The sequence below is a fragment of the Acomys minous genome, assembly GCF_964271855.1.
Source record: "Acomys minous genome assembly, chromosome: 3".
Lineage (NCBI taxonomy): Eukaryota > Metazoa > Chordata > Mammalia > Rodentia > Muridae > Acomys > Acomys minous.
Window position 1 is genome coordinate 119,148,324 of NC_140485.1, and position 18,554 is coordinate 119,166,877.

At 47.5% G+C, this 18,554-nt stretch overlaps 1 protein-coding gene across 5 annotated transcripts in view; it reads right to left on the reverse strand.

Moving 5' to 3' along the window:
- The window catches only part of MAP7 (microtubule associated protein 7), a 135,032-nt gene that overhangs the window by 107,160 nt on the left and 9,318 nt on the right, over positions 1–18,554 (reverse strand). Inside the window, exon 1 of one of the 5 annotated variants that reach the window (XM_084776274.1) lies at positions 6,574–6,979. The exons of 3 other annotated variants lie outside the window; for them this stretch is intronic. In XM_084776274.1, the coding sequence (XP_084632400.1) occupies positions 6,574–6,706 (133 nt within the window). In that variant the 5' untranslated portion in view covers positions 6,707–6,979. Of the gene's footprint in view, positions 1–6,573; positions 6,980–18,554 lie in introns of those variants that run through there. One more of the 5 variants, XM_084776275.1, reaches the window with a different exon arrangement.

Consider the following 18,554-nt stretch of genomic DNA (forward strand, 5'->3'; position numbering starts at 1 on the left):
CACCTGTCCAACAGAACACCCACAGGCGGATATCACAGGAGCTGGATCATCACCTGTCCAACAACCCACGTAAAAGGCAGATCACATTCCATTTACAGACTTTAATCTGCAGGGGCTCTCCCCCTATGGTTTATGTGCCAAGGGTTTCTAAATACAACTTAACAACAGGGGTGGCAGGAAAGTGGTGTTTCAGAACTACTATGTCATGATTTCAAGGGGAAATTTTATTTCACAACAATTTAATCTGAACACAAAGGACAGAAAGTATTAACCTTGATATGAGCAAAGTAGTCACCATACCAGACAAGTATATGCCTTCATTTTTACACCAGAGAAAATAACAGAATCAGCAAACAGCAAACTGGAACAAAATCCCGGGATCTTATTATATAAGTGCAGCTAGGTGGTGAGTAATGTGGCTAACAGAGCAGACCCACTCTCCCCTCCACCTCTCTCTCTCTCCCTCCCCCTCTCATTACCTTGGAAGGGCGGCTCTAACGCACCCAACCCTTCCTTAGAATATCAGACCTTTAGCACTTGTTTTTTTTTTTTTTAATTTTTAAAAAAATTTATTTATTTTAAAATTTTTAATTAACTTATTCAGATTACATCTCAATTGTTATTCCATCCCTTGTATCCTCCTGTTCCTCCGTCCCTCCCACTTTCACCCTATTCCCCTCCCCTATGTCTGTGACTGAGGGGGACCTCCTCCCCCACCATATGATCATAGGCTATCAAGTCGCATCTTGGTAGCCTGCTATCCTTCCTCTGAGTGCCACTGGAGAAGTTATATTAGATGCTAAATTTATCTTCTTCATCACTCTACGCACTCTGCCCGCCCGGACACAGAATGAAGAGGAGGCTTTCAGGCCCTTAGGCGTCCCGTCCAGAGAAGGGCCGGGCGGGGTATGCAGCTGGAGTCAACTGAGAGGAGTGTCAGGAGAGAAGTAAGCTCAGGACTCGGGGAGCTGGGGCGCATAGTGAAGGGTGGCCCTTCTGCACCAGGATGGGGAGGCTGGCAGGGATGAGGGGGGTGAGGGGGGAAGAGGGAGGGGCAGGAAGGAGGGGGGAAAGGGGGCTCTCAGAGGAGCCCAGCAAGGAAGGGAGGTCTGGAGGGGAGGACACCTGATCTGACTCCAAACCATGAATTAGCGTAACTGGACACAGAAGGAAGGGGAAGAGGGTGGAAGGAACGCCATGAGAAGGGCCCGGAGAACGAGGGGGCTGGGACGAGCCAGACTTTGGTGCAGCTAGGGTAAAACGGAAGAGAATGATAAGGGCCAGACCACAGGAAACTCAGGTCCCAGGGTAAAGAATCTGGCATGCATTCATTCATTCATTCATTCGGTCAGGGGCTTTAAAAGCAAATGGCCATGGCAATGTAGCTGAGGTAGACCAGTTGGTTCACATTCTATTAAAGAACAGGGATACTGGAAGCATGACTGCTCCAGACGGCAGCTGCCAATTAGCTCTTGCTGATTACTGCAGAGAAGAAATGGTCAGGTGTGGCCTGCCTTCCAATTTTTTCAGGTCTCCTGGTTAGATTGCTGCTGTCGCTGTCGTTTAACCAACTTGACAGGAGCCAAGGACATCAACTGAGAACACGCCTCCATCAGATTAGCCAGTAGGCAAGCTCTGGGCATTTTCTTGATTAACGATTGGTATAGGATGATGGCCCAGCTTGCTGTGGGTGATGCCACCCCTGAGCAGGTCTTCCTGGGGTGTATAAGGAGGCACACCGCGCAAGCCAGGAGGAGCAAGGCAGCAAGCAGCACCCCTCCGTCGTCTCTGCTTTAGCTCCTGCCTTGAGTCCCTGCTCTGACTTCCCTTCATGGTGGACTGCAACTGTAGTGAGAAATAAGTTCTGCCCTTCCTAAGTTGTTTTTGGTCAGTCTTTATCACAGCAAGCAATTAAGATAGAAGGGAAGCAGAAATTCAAATTACTGTGAACAATCTATTGAAATGGAGGCTTATTTAAAAACAGACAATAAATGAAAATACTATAGTTCAAATACGGCTCTGAATCTCAGTTATTAACACTGGCCCCAGTTGGAGCATCACCACTGAAAAGCACCAAAGAGTGTGAGGTGGGAAGAGACCTTGTAGCCATGGAGCATGATGGGAAGAGGAAGAAGGAAGGAAGGAGGGGGACCAGCCAGGGATCAGCCCTTCATATTTTGAGGGTGGTAATTTTCTAAAAGTAAGTTATTTGGAGACAAGCCTCACAAATAAACTTAATACTGGAGCCAGAAGCTGATCAGGTTTATTAAAAACCAAGCCAAGCAAGGAGTGGTGACACACACCCGTGATCCCAGCATGTAGAAGGGAGTGACAGGAGGGTCACACCTGTGATCCCGGAACATGGAAGGGCTAACAAGAGGATCAAGAGGAATTCAGGATTTCAGGGTCATGTTCAGTGCAACGGTGAGTCTGTGACCAGCCTAGGCTAACTGAGACACTGTTACAAACAAACAAACAAACGAGTAAGGAACAGACAGAACCCAGGAATACATGGTCTGATGACAACACTTTAGCTGGTTCACACACGGTAGAGAAGTCACTACGGAAGGGAAGCTACACAAGTACTGTAACTGTCAAGCTTTGGGGTAGACTTGGAGCCCTGCAAGTGACCATCAGAAACACTGGGCTTAGAACTAGGTTTTGTTACCACTTTAAAGAAGCTTTTCCACCATTCACCCTATATCCTGCCTTAGGTCCTCGGTACGCCCCGTCCATTCATCCCGTGTCCTGCCTTAGGTCCTCGGTACGCCCCGTCCATTCATCCCGTGTCCTGCCTTGGGTCCTGGGTATGCTTCCAGATGTTTTTCCAACCTTGACCAGATGTTTGAGATGGATAGAACTCCAGCCATGATCCTTCTCCCTCAGCCTGAAACTGCAGCCAACAGCCTCGTCATGGGCACTTCATTCACGTGTCTGTCGCTCCCCCGTCCTTTCTGCCAGGTTCCCTCATTTTAAGGCATACTCTTGTATTGGTGGCTATATTTGCTGTCCTTTACTAGACAGTTAACACATTTGAGAGCAACAACACTCCACTTTCTTTGCACCACAGCATTTGTGTGACCCCTGAAACCAACACTGCCATAGCGAATATTGAATGAATGCTGGCTGGCTTAGTGAGGAAGGCGTCATTACTTAATGACATACTGTGCTCACGAAAACTCAGAAAGCATGCCTTGGAACCCAGCAAGGGCACTCACCTCTGGAGTGCCTACAAAGGCTCGCTTAGGCAGGCCCGAGGTAACCGTTACGTGGAGGTTCAACATGTAGGGGTAGACAAGCCGCAGGACCAGCCTTCCTTGCTCCAATACTATTTAAGTGCTATGTGTCAGCCACAGCAAGGCGTGTGAAGCATGTGCACTCCAGTGCCAACTCCACAGGTATGTGCTCGCCATAGGCACATGCTCACCATGGGCACACGCTTGCCACAGGCACACGTTCACCATGGGCACATGCTCACTGCTTTAAGAACTGGTCTTGTCCACTAGCTAACCAAATTTCCTGTCTCATTCCACTTAGTAACTCAGAGGCCACATCATTGAACAGCCTGGGTGGGGATGGGGGTGGGAGGGTTGGGGGGTGGGGGGTGGCTCACACCGTCCATTCCTGAGAGCCCCTGGTTGGTTACTCAACAGTATGTTCACTGATCGCTCACCCTCCCCAGAAGCACTCAGCTTAATGACTTCAGATAGCAAGGTTCTTTACCACCGATCATTACAGGAAAAAGGAAGGCATTAGGCACGCAGAGCAGCGTTGCGCACCAGGTTCAGACACTGCTGCCTAATTAGGCCGTGGGACAAGAAGAAAACTTGACTGCTTGCCTTAATGCTCACCTGTATTCATCAGGTTCTGTTTTGGAAACAGAAGCCCCATTAAAAGTTGCGAGAGATGATACACATATAATACATCAGCGGCGACTGTAAGGCGTGCCTGGGGTGACGGAGGAATGAACTGCCACGGGCGGGCCACCACGCACTGAAGACGTTAGTAGGTTTCACAACTCGGCCTTTAAAATTTAGGATTTGTATCTTGAGACCGGGACTCATGTGGCCTGGGCTGGCTTCACACTCCCTAGGTGGCCAGAGATGACCCTGAACTATTGATTCTGCGTACCAAAATCATGGGCCACCACACCCAGTTTATGCTACACTGAGGACTGAACTCAGGACTTCATGCATTCTGAGCTAGTACGCTGTCCCCACCTTTTTCTTTTCTTTCCCTTTCTTTCTTTCTTCCTTTTTTTTTTTTTTTTTTTTTTTTTTGAGACAGGGTCTTAAGTAGCCCAGGCCTTGTATCTCACACTTGCTATATAGCTGGGACTGGCCCTGAACAACTCATCCTCCCATTTTCTACCACAAGGCCTAGTGCCCTGTTTGGCATTAGGAGAACGGACGAAGCAGGGACGACGCAAATCTATGTCATAGCTCTACAGACCAGAATATGCTCCCCTATAGAGTAGTCACGTGTGGCAACTTGGACTTAGGTAAACTAAGAAGAACAGCTCCCTTCCTCTGTTGTTCTAGCTTTATTTCCAAGGCTCTGCAGCCACACGCACGTGGCTAATGGCTGTCACACTGGACAGTGCAGAAATGAAATGCTGCTGCCAGTTTCTATTAGGCAGAGCTGGACTAGAGAGTGAACATCCCTACTGCTCCCACATCACTCCCCAGGATCTGCGTGTGTGTATGTATGTGTGTGTGTGTGTGTGTCTGTGTTGTGTCTGTGTTTCTGTGTGTGTCTGTGTCTCTGTGTGTGTCTCTGTGTGTATGTGTGTGTATCTGTGTCTCTGTGTATGTGTGTGTGTGTCTCTCTTGTCTGTGTGTGTGTGTGTATCTGTGTGTGTCTGTGTGTGTGCATGTGTACGTGGCTGTGTATGTGTGCAGACATAAAAAGGGATAAATGGCAGGGGACTAGAAACTCCTTGAATAAGACTCTTTAGAAGTACTGACTTTCCCTTCTCGCCTTTTCTTTTAAATAAATATCCAAAGGCAGTTTTTATTTGGAAGGGAAATAAAAATATATATATATATCAAACCCAACCCAACCAGAGTAGGAGGCAGGAAGAGAAAGCCATGGGAACTACTCAGAACAGAATAGGCAGCTACCCTTCGTGTTAGTCCAGGGCACTGAGGGGGAGGCGGTCCACAACGGTTTGACAAGCACGCCGTGGGAAAAAATACTCCACTAACTTTTAGTCACCAGCTCCTCAGAGGCTGAGTGATCTGCTGCTGACCACTCAGAGCGGTTTCTCTGGGAGCAGCACAGACTCAAGTGTCAACTCATGGGCAAATTACGAAGCACTTTCCTCTACATGTCAACTGGAATCTGAGGTCATCTGGTCTTCAGACAGAAGCCCCAGCAATAAACAGAAACCAACCACAGTGATAAGATTCTTAAACAAAAACAAACAAACAAAAGGCGGAAGCAAAACACACTTTTGGATTTAAAGTAGGCAGTATCCCTTATACTTAGCAAAAGCAACAGGACCCGTTTGGGAACCAGGCACACAAAGCAGCAGTGGCTGGTGAGGTCGGCTTAACCATCTGAGGCTGCCATGCTGTGCTGGCGCTCCAAGCCGTACTATGGATATTTTAATAATGTCAGTGATAGAATAATTTTCCAGTGACAGAATACAAGCTAACACTCAATCAGCTCATGCAAATAACAAGATTGGTACCTCATCTGCTCTCATCTGCGTGAGAGAACAGCTTGCGTCGTTTGAGGGAGACTGCTATGGGAATCAGGATGCTGGAAAACTTGAGCGCAAGCCTGAAAGCCCTTCTTCGCCTGAAAGCCCTTCTTCAAAAATGCATGAGAGTGAATGAGACAGTACCTCGGACGAGGCGGTACATGGGACCGAAGCCCGGCCAGCTGCTGCGTGTCATCCGCAGGGGAGAACGCTGCAGGACTCAGACCTCTCTTTTCTGTCTCTTTTCATGTGTGAACTGCTACACAAGTGCTTAGTGGCAGTTATCAGCTGTTGGGCACCACAGTGCAAGCCTGCCTCCCCGGCTCTGCGCGCTGCAGTCGCCTTGGAAGTTTGCCTTCCCTTCTTTCTCCCTCAGCATCTTAGTAAAGAAAACCTCCTCATCCTCATCCTCTGCCCATGGAGAGAGTGCATTAAAAAAAAATCACTTTACCTAATCCATCCTTTTTTAAGATAAACTCACTTCACTGAAGTACATGATCTGATGTGCCCACAGGAAGGTGAGGGCACTGTTCCCCTTAAACCCCTCAAACTCAGATTTCTTCCCCTTAATGAGGTCAGTCACTGGCCCCCATTTAAAGGAATGAGCGGACAATAAAGACCTTTACAGTAGGAAAACAGTTTGGGTCTTAAAAAGTAGCTGACGTGAAATAGACCAAACCTACAAAAATTATTCCAAATTCAAATACTCCACCCTACAGGTGTGTGACACGACCCACAAACTGTCATAAGGTCGTGAGGGCTGCCAGGAGCAGGCACCGTGGGCGCAGCCCAGAACATGTGCTATAAGCAGTGTTCAGGAGCGGGGTGGGATCCGGCTCCGGTGAGAGAGCAGGGCTAATGCATACCTTTGGGTCTTCTGGAATTTCCACTCTTTTGCAGCTCATCTTCCTCATTAATGGTGAATAAACCAAGGGGAATTGTCCTTGCGTGGGTCTTCTTCAGTCTCTCTTGTCGGATAGCTGTAGCTGATCCAGGCATAGTGCTGCTACTTGTTCGGCAATTATATTAAATATATATGCTTATGTAACGGCAGCTCCCAGGAAGCTGCTAGTTCCCAAGCCGCCGGTTCATTCGAGCACTTGTAATAGATCCCCGATGGGTAAACAGTGTGCAGACAGCTGACAGATACTACCAGCTACTTGGCAACTGAGATCCGGCAGCTCCCCTCACCTAGCAGCAGCCCCCTCCCACTCACTCCCCGCAACAGGCACACGCGCTGGCGAGTAAACACTCTCACATGCACGCACACCCATGCCAGAAGGACTCTGTGAAAGGCGTGCAGGTTCAGATGCCTCCCACGGACTGCCTAACCTGTTCAATCAGAGCCCAGCGTCTCCTTCCTGCCGCGACACTTTCCCCGAGTCTTCTTTTTGCTACTGCACCGGGGGAAGGGTGGGAGGACACAGCAGAGGGTAAAAGATGACAAGATGCCTGCTGTGAACAGTTGCCCAGACAACCCAGACACAGCCTAATCAAGGGAGGGCAGGGAGCGGCTGCCCTAGGATGCAGAGTCCTTGGAACTCACCAGCAGAGTCTTAGTTGCAGTGGGAGGCCCCTGGGCAGCTCCCTCTGCCTCCGGGTGGCAGAAGACAGCCGCTGGATTGGTGGAGGAGGAGAAACAGTTTTGCCAGCATAAGCAGCAGCCAATTCTTCATGAAGGAGGGGAGAGTAAGGCAGGGCTCTCCTTCTTTCCTTTGATAGGTTGTTTATTACAGTAAGTAAAGGACAAGGCTGGCATCCTAGGGCTGCCTCACTCTCCCGATAGTTTTAACACCCTGTGTCTGTGTAACGTCTGTGTCTGGTAGCATCTGTCATGATATACATTGTTTTGCGCGCATTTTCAAGGTGTTTTCAACCCAACTATAAACTCTCTCACTTGCATCGCCCTGCCCACTGCTGGGTATAAGGGCTGGCAAACCCCGCTGAAATGAATAAATCCTCAAGAAAATGATTCCCTCCAAAGGTTTGGACATTTAAATTAACACACACTTAGATCTGAATTGGCAAAACACAAGAAATAAGTGTGCTAACCCGTGTGCGACTTGTTTTTACACAACAGTAGACTGTGGCCTTGGACGCGTCTCGGGTTAGAGCAAAGCAAAAGCTCTGTAGTTTAGTTTGTTCTCCTAAGACAACAACTTTCACCGAGAAGCTCCACGTGCTGGAGATCGTAGGAAGACCAGTGAGGAGACCAGAGCCCAGCCACTACCCACCGTGCCCAAGGTGTCCGTGTCCAGGGAACATGCTCCAACAACAAAGAATAGGTTCTTCACACTTTAGCTCGAGAGGTCACGGAAATCAGGCTTACACCAATGTGTGAAAATCACCTAAATGGAAGCTTCTGCTTCCTTTGTACACTGTAAGCTGCCCTTGACGACCTTTACTGGAAAAAAATGAAAGGCTGACTGAAGGGGCCAGAAGCCCCCGCCAAAGACACCATGAGTCCAAGTCAGAGGATGGAGCCCACTGATGAAACACGCTGAGCTTCACCACAGCACAGGCTGTGCAAGTCACCATGGCCAGTCACCACCTGACAGACAGGAAATGGGCACAGAGAGGCCAAAGTCAAACAGCCAACTGGGTCACTGAGTCAGGACTAAACCCTGGCCACCTGCCCCAGGAGTCAAGACGTTTCTGTCCTGGGGCCTTATGAACGCTGACTTGTCTGTCACAGCCACAGCTGCGATCGCTCACCAGGAAGCGAACAGCCAATAGTAACAGTGAGTTGGATTTGTTTTTTTTCATACGCATTTTCCCATTTTCTATTTTGCCCACTCAGTCCCCAGCCCCCTCCAGCCCGAGATCACGTTCTTAAATGTTACAATCCTATCTCTGACATAGGACTTTGCTCTTACACAACCCCAGGAATGCTGCGGCTTGAGCTCTCTTCATTTAAGATGCATACACATGTCATACCAGTTTTCTTTCGTGAGTACGCGGGATGTGGGTGCAATGTGGAGGCCAGAGACCGACGTGAACCTGCCTCCTTCAACCACCTTATTTGTGGGACAAGTCACTGCTTCAGTTAAACTGGCCAGTGACACCCCTGGGACCTGCCCGTCTCTGTCCTCTTACTAGCCAGTGACCCCCACCCCCACCCCTGGCGCCAGGACTTGCCCATCTCTATCCCCTCACTAGCCCCCCCCCACCCCCACCCCCACCCCGCCCATCTCTATTCTCTCCCTAACAAGAGTTAAAGACAAGGGCTGCTGTGGGCAGCTCGCATGTGGATGTTGGGGATCTCGTGCTTGCACAACATGGCGGGCCACCTCTCCAGTCTGAGATGGCTTTCTTAGGCGTTTCCATGCAATCTTCAGCAGACATAACAGTTTGCTCTTACACTTTCAGGGCTTAGTCCCTCAGGGGCACAAGGTAGCTGCCACCTTCACCCCAGCTCCTTTGACTTCCACACTTGGATTCACAACAAAGGCAAATATGAGACGGGGGAATCGCAGGACATTAAATTCAAGTATTCCCTGCAGTAAAATGGGCACCGCTCTGAACTCCTGAGCCTCCTCTCCAGCTACTCAGACAGGATCTTGCTACGTAGCTGAGGCTCACATGGTGCCTCCTATGCGGCACAAGTTGGCCTGGAACTCTAAATCCTCCTGCGCCAGTTGCCCAGGTTGCACTTGACGACGGCACCACAGGAGTGTGCAACCACAGGAGTGTGCAACCACAGGAGTGTGCAACCACATCCTGCTGTACTTCAATGTAGTAAAACTATCCTTGCATGTCACCTGCACACAGAGTCCGTGTAGGGGAAAGGGCACGTAGGCATAAGGAGATTAAAAAGATCTCACCATTGCTTTCTCGAAATTGTTAAAACAGTGTAATGAAGGCTTTGTATAAAGTTGAGACAAATGAAACATGGCCTAGTGAAATAGGGTAGATTTTACAACCAGATCAGCAATAATCTGAAAAAAAAAAAGCAATAATCATAAAATATACATATGTTCAAAGGTTTAAAATAAAGTAGAGTCAGGTAGATGGCAACTTGGGAGGCTGGGACAGAAGGATCGAAACACTGAGGCCAGTCTGGGCTAGACGGCGAGGCTCTGTCTCCAATAAAACAAGCAAACACGATGGTGCTGTGAATTCTGCCGCGTTGTCCTCCTTTCCCAGATGGCTGCGCTAGCACCTCTGGCCACATTCCAAATCCTGAGGTGGGAAACCATGGGACAGAGTCAGACCTGCTGCTGCTTAGGGAAGGCGGCTCAAGGCGTGGACGTGGCTGTGGCCACGCCGTACAGGGCTGAGCACGTGTAGCCAAACACATGTGCAAACATGACCACATCTATGCTGTAAGCAGAGAATTAGAAAACAGCAGAGCCCATGATTGGAACTGAAGAAATCCGCTTAATCGGTGAGAGGCAGTACCTACAATTTTCCTTTCTAAAAGCCTACTTTGGACTATTCGAGGACTGTAGTTGAAAACAGAAATTATCACCACTGGGTTGAGTGGCTGCCGCTGGCAAATTATAAGTTCTACGTGTGTATGTTACCCACTTTTCGGTAGAGCCCAGAAATATCAGAATTCTCTTTGATGTTTTTTTTATTATTAAATGAGGTGCTTAATCTCGAAAACTATTGAACTTAGTAATGTTTAAAATATTTGATGTATCCCCCCTCAAGGTAAGCGGTAATTTACCTTCAGCAGGGGTTTTTAGAAATCCACACCGGAATGCAAGTTTACAACCTCATAAGGCTTGAACGTGGCAGATTGATACGGGATCAAGCCACTCCGGGGGATCAAGCCACTCCGGGGGATCAAGCCACTCCGGGGGATCAAGCCACTCCGGGGGATCAAGCCACTCCGGGGGATCAAGCCACTCCGGGGGATCAAGCCACTCCGGGGGATCAAGCCACTCCGGGGGATCAAGCCACTCCGGGGGATCAAGCCACTCCGGGGGATCAAGCCACTCCGGGGGATCAAGCCACTCCGGGGGATCAAGGGGGCCCAGCCATTCCCATCCTTCAAGTTAAGGGGCTCCCTCACACTTTTCTAGGGCGCTGCTGCTTCTGTGGCAACAAACGCGCCACATTCTGCTATCTTGAAGCACTATAGCTTCTAAGAGTCACAAAGGACACTGCACAAAAAGATGCTGACCCTTTGAGAGGAAACTCAAAAGAGAGGTTTTGCTTTGATCTTCTCTTTTTGACCATCTTTTGTGAATGGGCACATGAGAGAAACTGAAAGTACTACACTAGTAGTGGCAAAGCCATCAGGCAAGAAGGGCCAGAGCCCTGCAGTGCCTTTCATGGCATTAAGCACTTCACAATCCCAACAGAGTGCATTTTCCTGCGCCTGTTCTACCATGGCCAAAGTATATGGCTGTAAGTACATAATGCTTTCTTTGACTCTTCCTTAAACCCTAAGTTTCACTTGCTAACTTGGGAATATTATCAAATGCCATATTAAACTTAAAAAAAAAATATTATGCATACAGTGTTCGGCCTGCATGTCTATCTGCACACCAGAAGAGGACACCAGATCGCATTATAGATGGTTGTGAGCCAGCTTGTGGTGACTGGGAATTGAACTCAGGACCTCTGGAAGAGCAGCCAGTGCTCTTAACCTCTGAGCCATCTCTCTAGCCCCACCACATTAAACTTTAACGTAGGATGGTGTTAGAATACTTCTTGCCTTCTTGCTCATGATTCTTATTGGCGACACCTTATGAGCACACATTACATGGACTTCTGAACTTGATAAGAACGGTGTGTGGAAGGCCTCTGCTGGGACAGATATCCAATTTGGAGGGTCGGTGAGATGGCTTAGTTCTGCTTTTGTAGAGCAAGTAGGTTTGATTCCCAGCACTAACATCAGTACCTCACAACTGCCTCTAACTCCAGCTTCAGGGAGTGTGATGCCCTCTTCTAGACTCTGTTGCACCCACACTCACGTGCACATACTCAAATGCACACACACACACACACACACACACACACACACACACACACATATTCAACAGTAATGATAATGGCAATAGTAATAATAAATCCTTAAAGAAGGGGTCAACCTCACAGACAGCAAAATGGAGCTGCCACAGCACGTGGATGGGCAATGGACTCACTGCACATCATCAACGTGACGAGGCCATGAACACCCTTCCCCCAAAGTATCAAAAGGTGTCAGCAGGTGTCCAGCATGCGGAGCAGGACAGTCTTACTTTCTGGTCCTCATGCTCCGTGGCTCTGAACACAATGCTCCAGATGAGAGGACAAATGACAACATTCTGAAGGAATTACCACAGGACTCACAGGCATCCAGGGCACAGCAGAGGTGTGGGCTTGGTTGACAGGATTCGGGGATAACAGAATCAGGGTTATCATATGGAGGGATTTCTAGCCCATCCCCCCCCTTTGTAGCCCAGGCTGTTATGTGGTTGACTACATAGCCCAGGCTGGATCATGATGAGCTCATGAACCTCTTATTTTATAGCTACAGTTCTAGGATTACAGGCACGCCACCATGCCTGGCAGAATTTCTACCTCTAATGTAGATCTGGAAGACAAAACCAAGACTAGTGGCTGGAAGCTGACCGGGTGTAACAAGCTGTCTTTTTATCACTGTGGGTAGCCATGCACACATGCCGACCTGAGGTGCTGATGTTAGCCTAATGTGTTGTGTATGGCCTGGGCTTTTAAGGCCTCAGTCCTTTTCTGAGCTGTGCTTCCTGCTTGGTGAAGATGGAAAGTACAGCTATATACGCAGAAGGAAATGGACAAAGGGGGAAAAAAAACCCCAAATTCAGATAACCCTTTTGTTGTAATAAATCTCTGCACCTACCCGTAAAAATAAACCTTAGGTGGTTCATTTTGCCAGTGGACACAGCACGCATGCTCTACTTTCTGCACTGACAGTCCCAGAGATTTGGGCTTTAATGCTAAGTAATAGAGCGTTGGAGCACCCACTGTCCTCTGGTCAGGACACAGTTGCACTGTGATGATTTTCACACCTGGGATGCACAGATACCCTCATTCTCCTACTAAACATGAAAATGAGGATGATTACGGAGCTCTTTCTTCAGAGAGACAATTTATTCTGGGTGGCTCACTGCAACTATGCGACTTGAGAGGAAATCTAAAGGTTTGGGGTGATGAGCAATACACAACATTAGCAAACCAATACACTTTGTTATTTATGGGCACTTTAAGGACAGTGATCACTGTCTTTAGATCGTTACAGAACTGGGCACATAACAACATATTCAACACTCATTTCACAATGTGCTGAGATTTTCGCTCAATCCCAACTTTGCTGTTTTCATTTTTCCCAATCTTTCTCCTTAAAATTTCCTAACATCAAAATAAGCAATAGAGAAGTGCTTCCCCCCCCCCCCAAGACATTAAGATAGCGTAAGGGCCAGGGATGTAGTGAAACTCAGGTTCAATCCCCAGAAAAAAAGGTTTAATGTTCTTTTCTTAACCTCACAAATCAAACAGAAGTTATTTTCAAAATGTATCATTTAAGAAATAATTTAAACGATTTGAGTAAAACTTGGGGGAAACTTGATTTTCTGAGGGCCTGAGTATCAGCCCAGACAAACAAAAACACCAGCATCTTTGGTTCAACACATAATAAATGTGTAATATATGTACAAAGATCTGTTTTGAGTTATGTTTCTCAGTGTAAACAACTGCGACTTGCAGGGTAGGGCTTTTCCACTGCAGTCTTGAGCCAGAATTCCTTTCCCAAGAAACCCCAGTTTTTGCTGCTAAGGCTTACAATAGAGTGGGTCACACCTACCTCCCCACATATCCATGGATATCTACTTAAAGTCGGATGACTGCACAGGTCTATTACATCCCACATTCACGTCAGTGGCCATAACCTTCACTGGGTAGAATGGATACTAGTTACTCATATAACTCCCCAGCATAGTAATACTCTTACAGGGATGGCCACACGATTGGGATCAGGACACGTCAGACCAGACCTATCAAATCCCCTTTTATTTTTATAAATGATCTCCCATTAAGAATCTAATGGTAAGCTTAAAAGTATTAGCAAATAAATCACTTGTCATTTTGAGAGATAAGCAGTCTTGTTTTCTCAATATTAAGTGGAATGCAGAGTACACACACACACACACACACACACACACACACACACACACGCTATCATAAAGCAAACCCACCGTCTCATTTAGGAACTCAAGCGTGTAATTTTGTGGATAGGGTACAGGGAAGTCAAGTTGGGGATAGCGTGTTTTTCTGTGAGGAGGTAAAAAGTGCATGAAGGGTGCAGCTGGGAGTGAGGAGGAAGCTCGCACCTGTCCTTCTAGCACCTGGAGGCCAAGGCAGGAGGGCTGTCTGTGAGGCTGAAAGCAGCCAGGGTTGCAGCTGTGAGACCCTGCCTGGAGGATGGACAGCAAAACAAAGCAGAGCATGAAGGTCTGGCTACTAAACAGTAGACACTTAACATTTGACAACCAATTCTGAGGAAGGACACCGGTCTGCAAGATCGGTCTGAAAGTAGCCTACAGGGAGTAGCGCCGACTGGAACGGCCAAGTGATAGAACCCGGCAGGGTGACTCTTCAGTCAGTGAAAGCGGCAGTGAGAACTGTCAACAAGTGTGACTGCCAGCAGCCAAGCAGACATACAACACCGGAAGCTGGACTGTAAGACAAGAGGCAGACGCCTGTAGGATTCAATGGAAAGCTCGGACGCTTTGAAAAGAATGTAAAGAAAAAATGTAAAGGAAAAAAAGATTCTGAGCAGAATCACTGCTTTCAATAAAAGCAAGATATGGAGCGTTTGTTTAATTCCCATGAACTGGCTACTGCTACCAAAGCTGTGCCCTTGTTTATTTTCAATAAACACCTTTCTCTTGTGTTTGAGTGAGCTAATGCCATGAAGGTTTTAGGGCGGTGGGGGGGGGCATTATGTGGGAAGAAATAACTCCCCAGAAAGATGAGTAGTTGGCAAGCACTTCCTGGGCCCCTCTTTACCTCTGAAGTCCTTTCACTCTTCACACTCACCATCTAAGCCTGTGCCATGTACACTTTATTTGGCGAACTTCCTTTTAAAACACCCTGATCTTACCATTATACGTCTTAACATAAGGCAAAATGCCTACACTCTGTTAAGTCTACTAAACCTCTGAAGCGCTTTGAAAACTGTTCTAGACACAGAGCTCCCCTGCCCCCTGTACCACACCCTTGAAACTAATCCCTTTATATCCTGAGAAGGGTTTAATTTATCCGGCTCACTGGGATAAGATCTTGCTTATAAACAAAGGGACAGGTGTTTACATAACTAGTTGTTTATTTTAAAAATATCGGGATACTGACATCTGTTCAGGAATGTATTTCCAGACAGGGACGTCTGTAACAAAAACTGAAAAAGTGACTGGGTGGGGGTGGGGGTGCTGAAGAGATAGGATGGCCCAATGGGTAAAGCACCTGCCATGCACGTGTGAGGATGTGACTCTGAATTCCCAGCATGTATTAAAGTCGGACATGGTAGTGCATGTCTTCAAGCCCAGCACACGCCCATGTGGAGACAGGAGACGGGAGACAGGAGAATCATGGGATATTTATGGACCAGAGAACCTAGTATATGCAGAAGGAAATAAATAAAGACAAGAGTTTTGTTTGACGCAAATAAAGTGCAAGTTGAGGACAAACACCTTAGGTTGTCTGCAGACCACGTACATGGCTGGTATAGGTATTAATGTACATACACATAGACATAGATATAGGCACAAACACAGGCAGACAGACAGAAAGACACACATTCCAAGACTTTAAAGATTTATTTACTTTTATTTTAAGTGCCTGAGTGTTTTGCCTGAATATATGTATGTGCACCATATGTGTGTCGGGTACCTTCACAGGCAAGAAGAGGCACTGTATGCCCTAGACCTGGAGTTCCAGGCAGTCATGAGCCACCGTGTGGGTGCTGGGAACTAAACCCTCCCAGAGAGCAGCCACTGCTGTTAATTACTCAGCCAGTGCTCTTAACCACTGAGCCAGGTCTTTAGGTTTTTTTGGGTTTTGTTTTGTTTTAAGTAATTGTTTACTGTTTGGTTGGTTGCTGGGATCAAATACAGGACTTGTCCACGCTAAGTAAGTGGTTTACTTCCAAGCTCTACCCTTAGGCCTGAATGCTTTGGAAAGCACACAGTCCTTTACAGCATTTTGTGAAACTCAATTCACAGCTGTCTGAGCTCCGCATACCAAGTTCTAGTCTGAACCATTTGCGGGATGTACAGTGGCCTTTTGCCGTTTCTCCCAACATTTCACACATTCCTTCTCTCTTTGCAAGATGTCCGCTTTCTCTTACGCCCGGCAACGCATCCTGTGGTACCTTCACCACTCTGTATGGCTTTAATTACATAAAGGGTTTAGGCTTTGTGCTGAGAGCTGTTTCCTCCCCTCTGGGTGCTTATGATGAGCAGCAGGTACACTCTGGACTTGTTCAACCCGGAAGTGAGCTGGAACGGAGCGCCTGGCTGTGACCCCGGGGGCAGGTGGTCCACGGAGGAGAGTGTGAGGAGCTTCACTGGGCTAGATGCACACTTACCATTTCCTATCTAACGTCATTTGATTTTTACAGATCTCCTGGACTAAAGCAGCTCCATCTCCTCCTCCTCAACTTGTTGAATACTTTCTTCCAATGGCACAGCCATCTCTTCCACTTCCACTTTGGTTCTTAATGCTGCCTGTGTCTTACACAGTCCCTTATGGAGCATGGAACATATAGAAAGAATGTATCTTCACAAGGGGGCTTGCAAGTATAATGTCACTGTTAGAAAAACAGATTTGGGATTTATTCCTGTTTGTTTGTTTGGGACAGGGTTTCTCTGTGTAGCCTTGGCTGTCCTGTACTCACTTTGTTGACCAAGGCTGGCCCCGAACTCACAAAGATCCACCTGCCTCTGCCTCCCGAGTGCTGGGATTATAGGCATGCACCACCGCATTGGGCCTGGATTTAATCTTAATGTTGAATATACTAAACAATCATTTCCTGTAACATACTGTTATTGAGGAATGATACATTTTAATACTTCTACAGTATCATGAAGCACAGTTGCTTCATCAGTTGCTACTGCCCATAAACACTGAAGAAACTATTCAGAGACTCTAAGAACCCATCCAAGGAGGCCACGCACTTTTAACTTTGTTAAGTTGTTGTTGCTTTTTCTTAGTGAGATATAAAACCTAAATTACAACCAAGCCTGGCTTGCATATATCGTTTCCTAGGGAGAAATGGTCTCTCACATCTGCACTCCATACAACCAGGATGAGCTTTTGCAACTTAAGGAATTTCCTTCTAAAACTGGTGACTTTGAGAAATGAAATCACTTCCTGAAGTCATATTTGTGGCCTGTTTCTCCTGGAAGCTTAGTGGAAGATGAGCTACCCAGGCCCCTGTTTTCCTCATAGAGGTGGTGTTTTAGCATGAAGGAGTCTAGGGATCCTATCCTCATGGTCAAAGGGAAGTAAGTCTGTCTTCGTGGCATAAATCAAATTAGCTTCTGTAATAATAATATTTTAAGAGAGAACTTAAGATATCAAAATCACTGTGTAAGATAAAAGTAAAGTGAGACTGAGCCAAGAGGTGCCGACACTGGTGCCTGCTTCAACAACACAACATGCTCTATGTGTCCCACGGGCTAGTACAGAGCCATCTGAACAGAACACTGGTTGGCATTTTTAAAAATTTAATTAATTTATTCAGATTACATCTCAATTGTTATCCCATCCCTTGCATCCTCCTGTTCCTCCCTCCCTCCTGCTTTCACCCTATTCCCCTCCCCTATGTCTGTGACGGAGGGGGACTTCCTCCCCCACTATATGGTCATAGGCTGTCTACAAGAAGAACATCATGACGGGTGGATCTGGGCCCAGGGCTTCTGCTCAAAGTACTGCACCAACCAAGGACAATACTTGCAGTAAACATTGAACCCCTTCTCAGATCTAGCCAATGGATAAGACATTTTCCACAGTTGAGTGGAGAGTGGGGACTGACTCAGGCATGAACTCTGGTGCCCCATATTTGACCACTTCCCCGTGGTGGGGACACCTGGTGGCACTCAGAGAAAGAATAAGCAGGCTGGGTAGCATTCTGACAGGTGGAAAGCTGTGCCTCTTACTCCCAGCCTTACCTGGGACAGTGAGATCACACAGCTACAATCCGTTCTGAGTCAGCACTGCATTCCAACGCCCTCAACACAGTGAGCTCACCAAGTTCAGTAGAGCCTTGCTTAAGGGAGAAACTCGACATGCCAGGGTATGCCCATCTTTGCATGGTGAGGCAGCATTAACCTGTTAGAGCAAGTGACGGAGGCCTCAGTGTTCTCGCACCAAGTGCTCAGTATAATTCCTGAGCAGTTCCAGTTCAAAGAGCAAGGCCTCACTCTGTCCTTGCAAGGTCTGGCGTCACATTAAATTATTTTCAGTATGAACTTGAGGAGAAATCAAAAGCATTCTGTTTTGAGGGGCCAGTCCTTGTTATTTTGGCTCTAGATCTTATGGTGATGCATACAAGGCTAAGCTACCAGGAGAAAAAGAGCTAGGGAAAGCGGGGATGCCGAAGGTCAGGCCTCACTTCAGAGTGCAAAAGATGGCTTTGCAAGCGCACAGACGCAGACACAGCTGCTGCACAGGAGAGCTCTAGGCATTTCAGCACATGGAGTGTTGTGATGTCAGATATTAACTGGAGTGGGAAGAGCCATGCAGAGAAAAAAGTTTCATGTGAAAACAGCAAGGAAACTAAGCCCTCCCGCCTCGGGCACCAGAGAGCGCCTGGTAGGAAACCAAGCCCTCCAGCCTCGGGCACCACAGAGCCTGGTGGAAGGGAGAGGGGACAGAG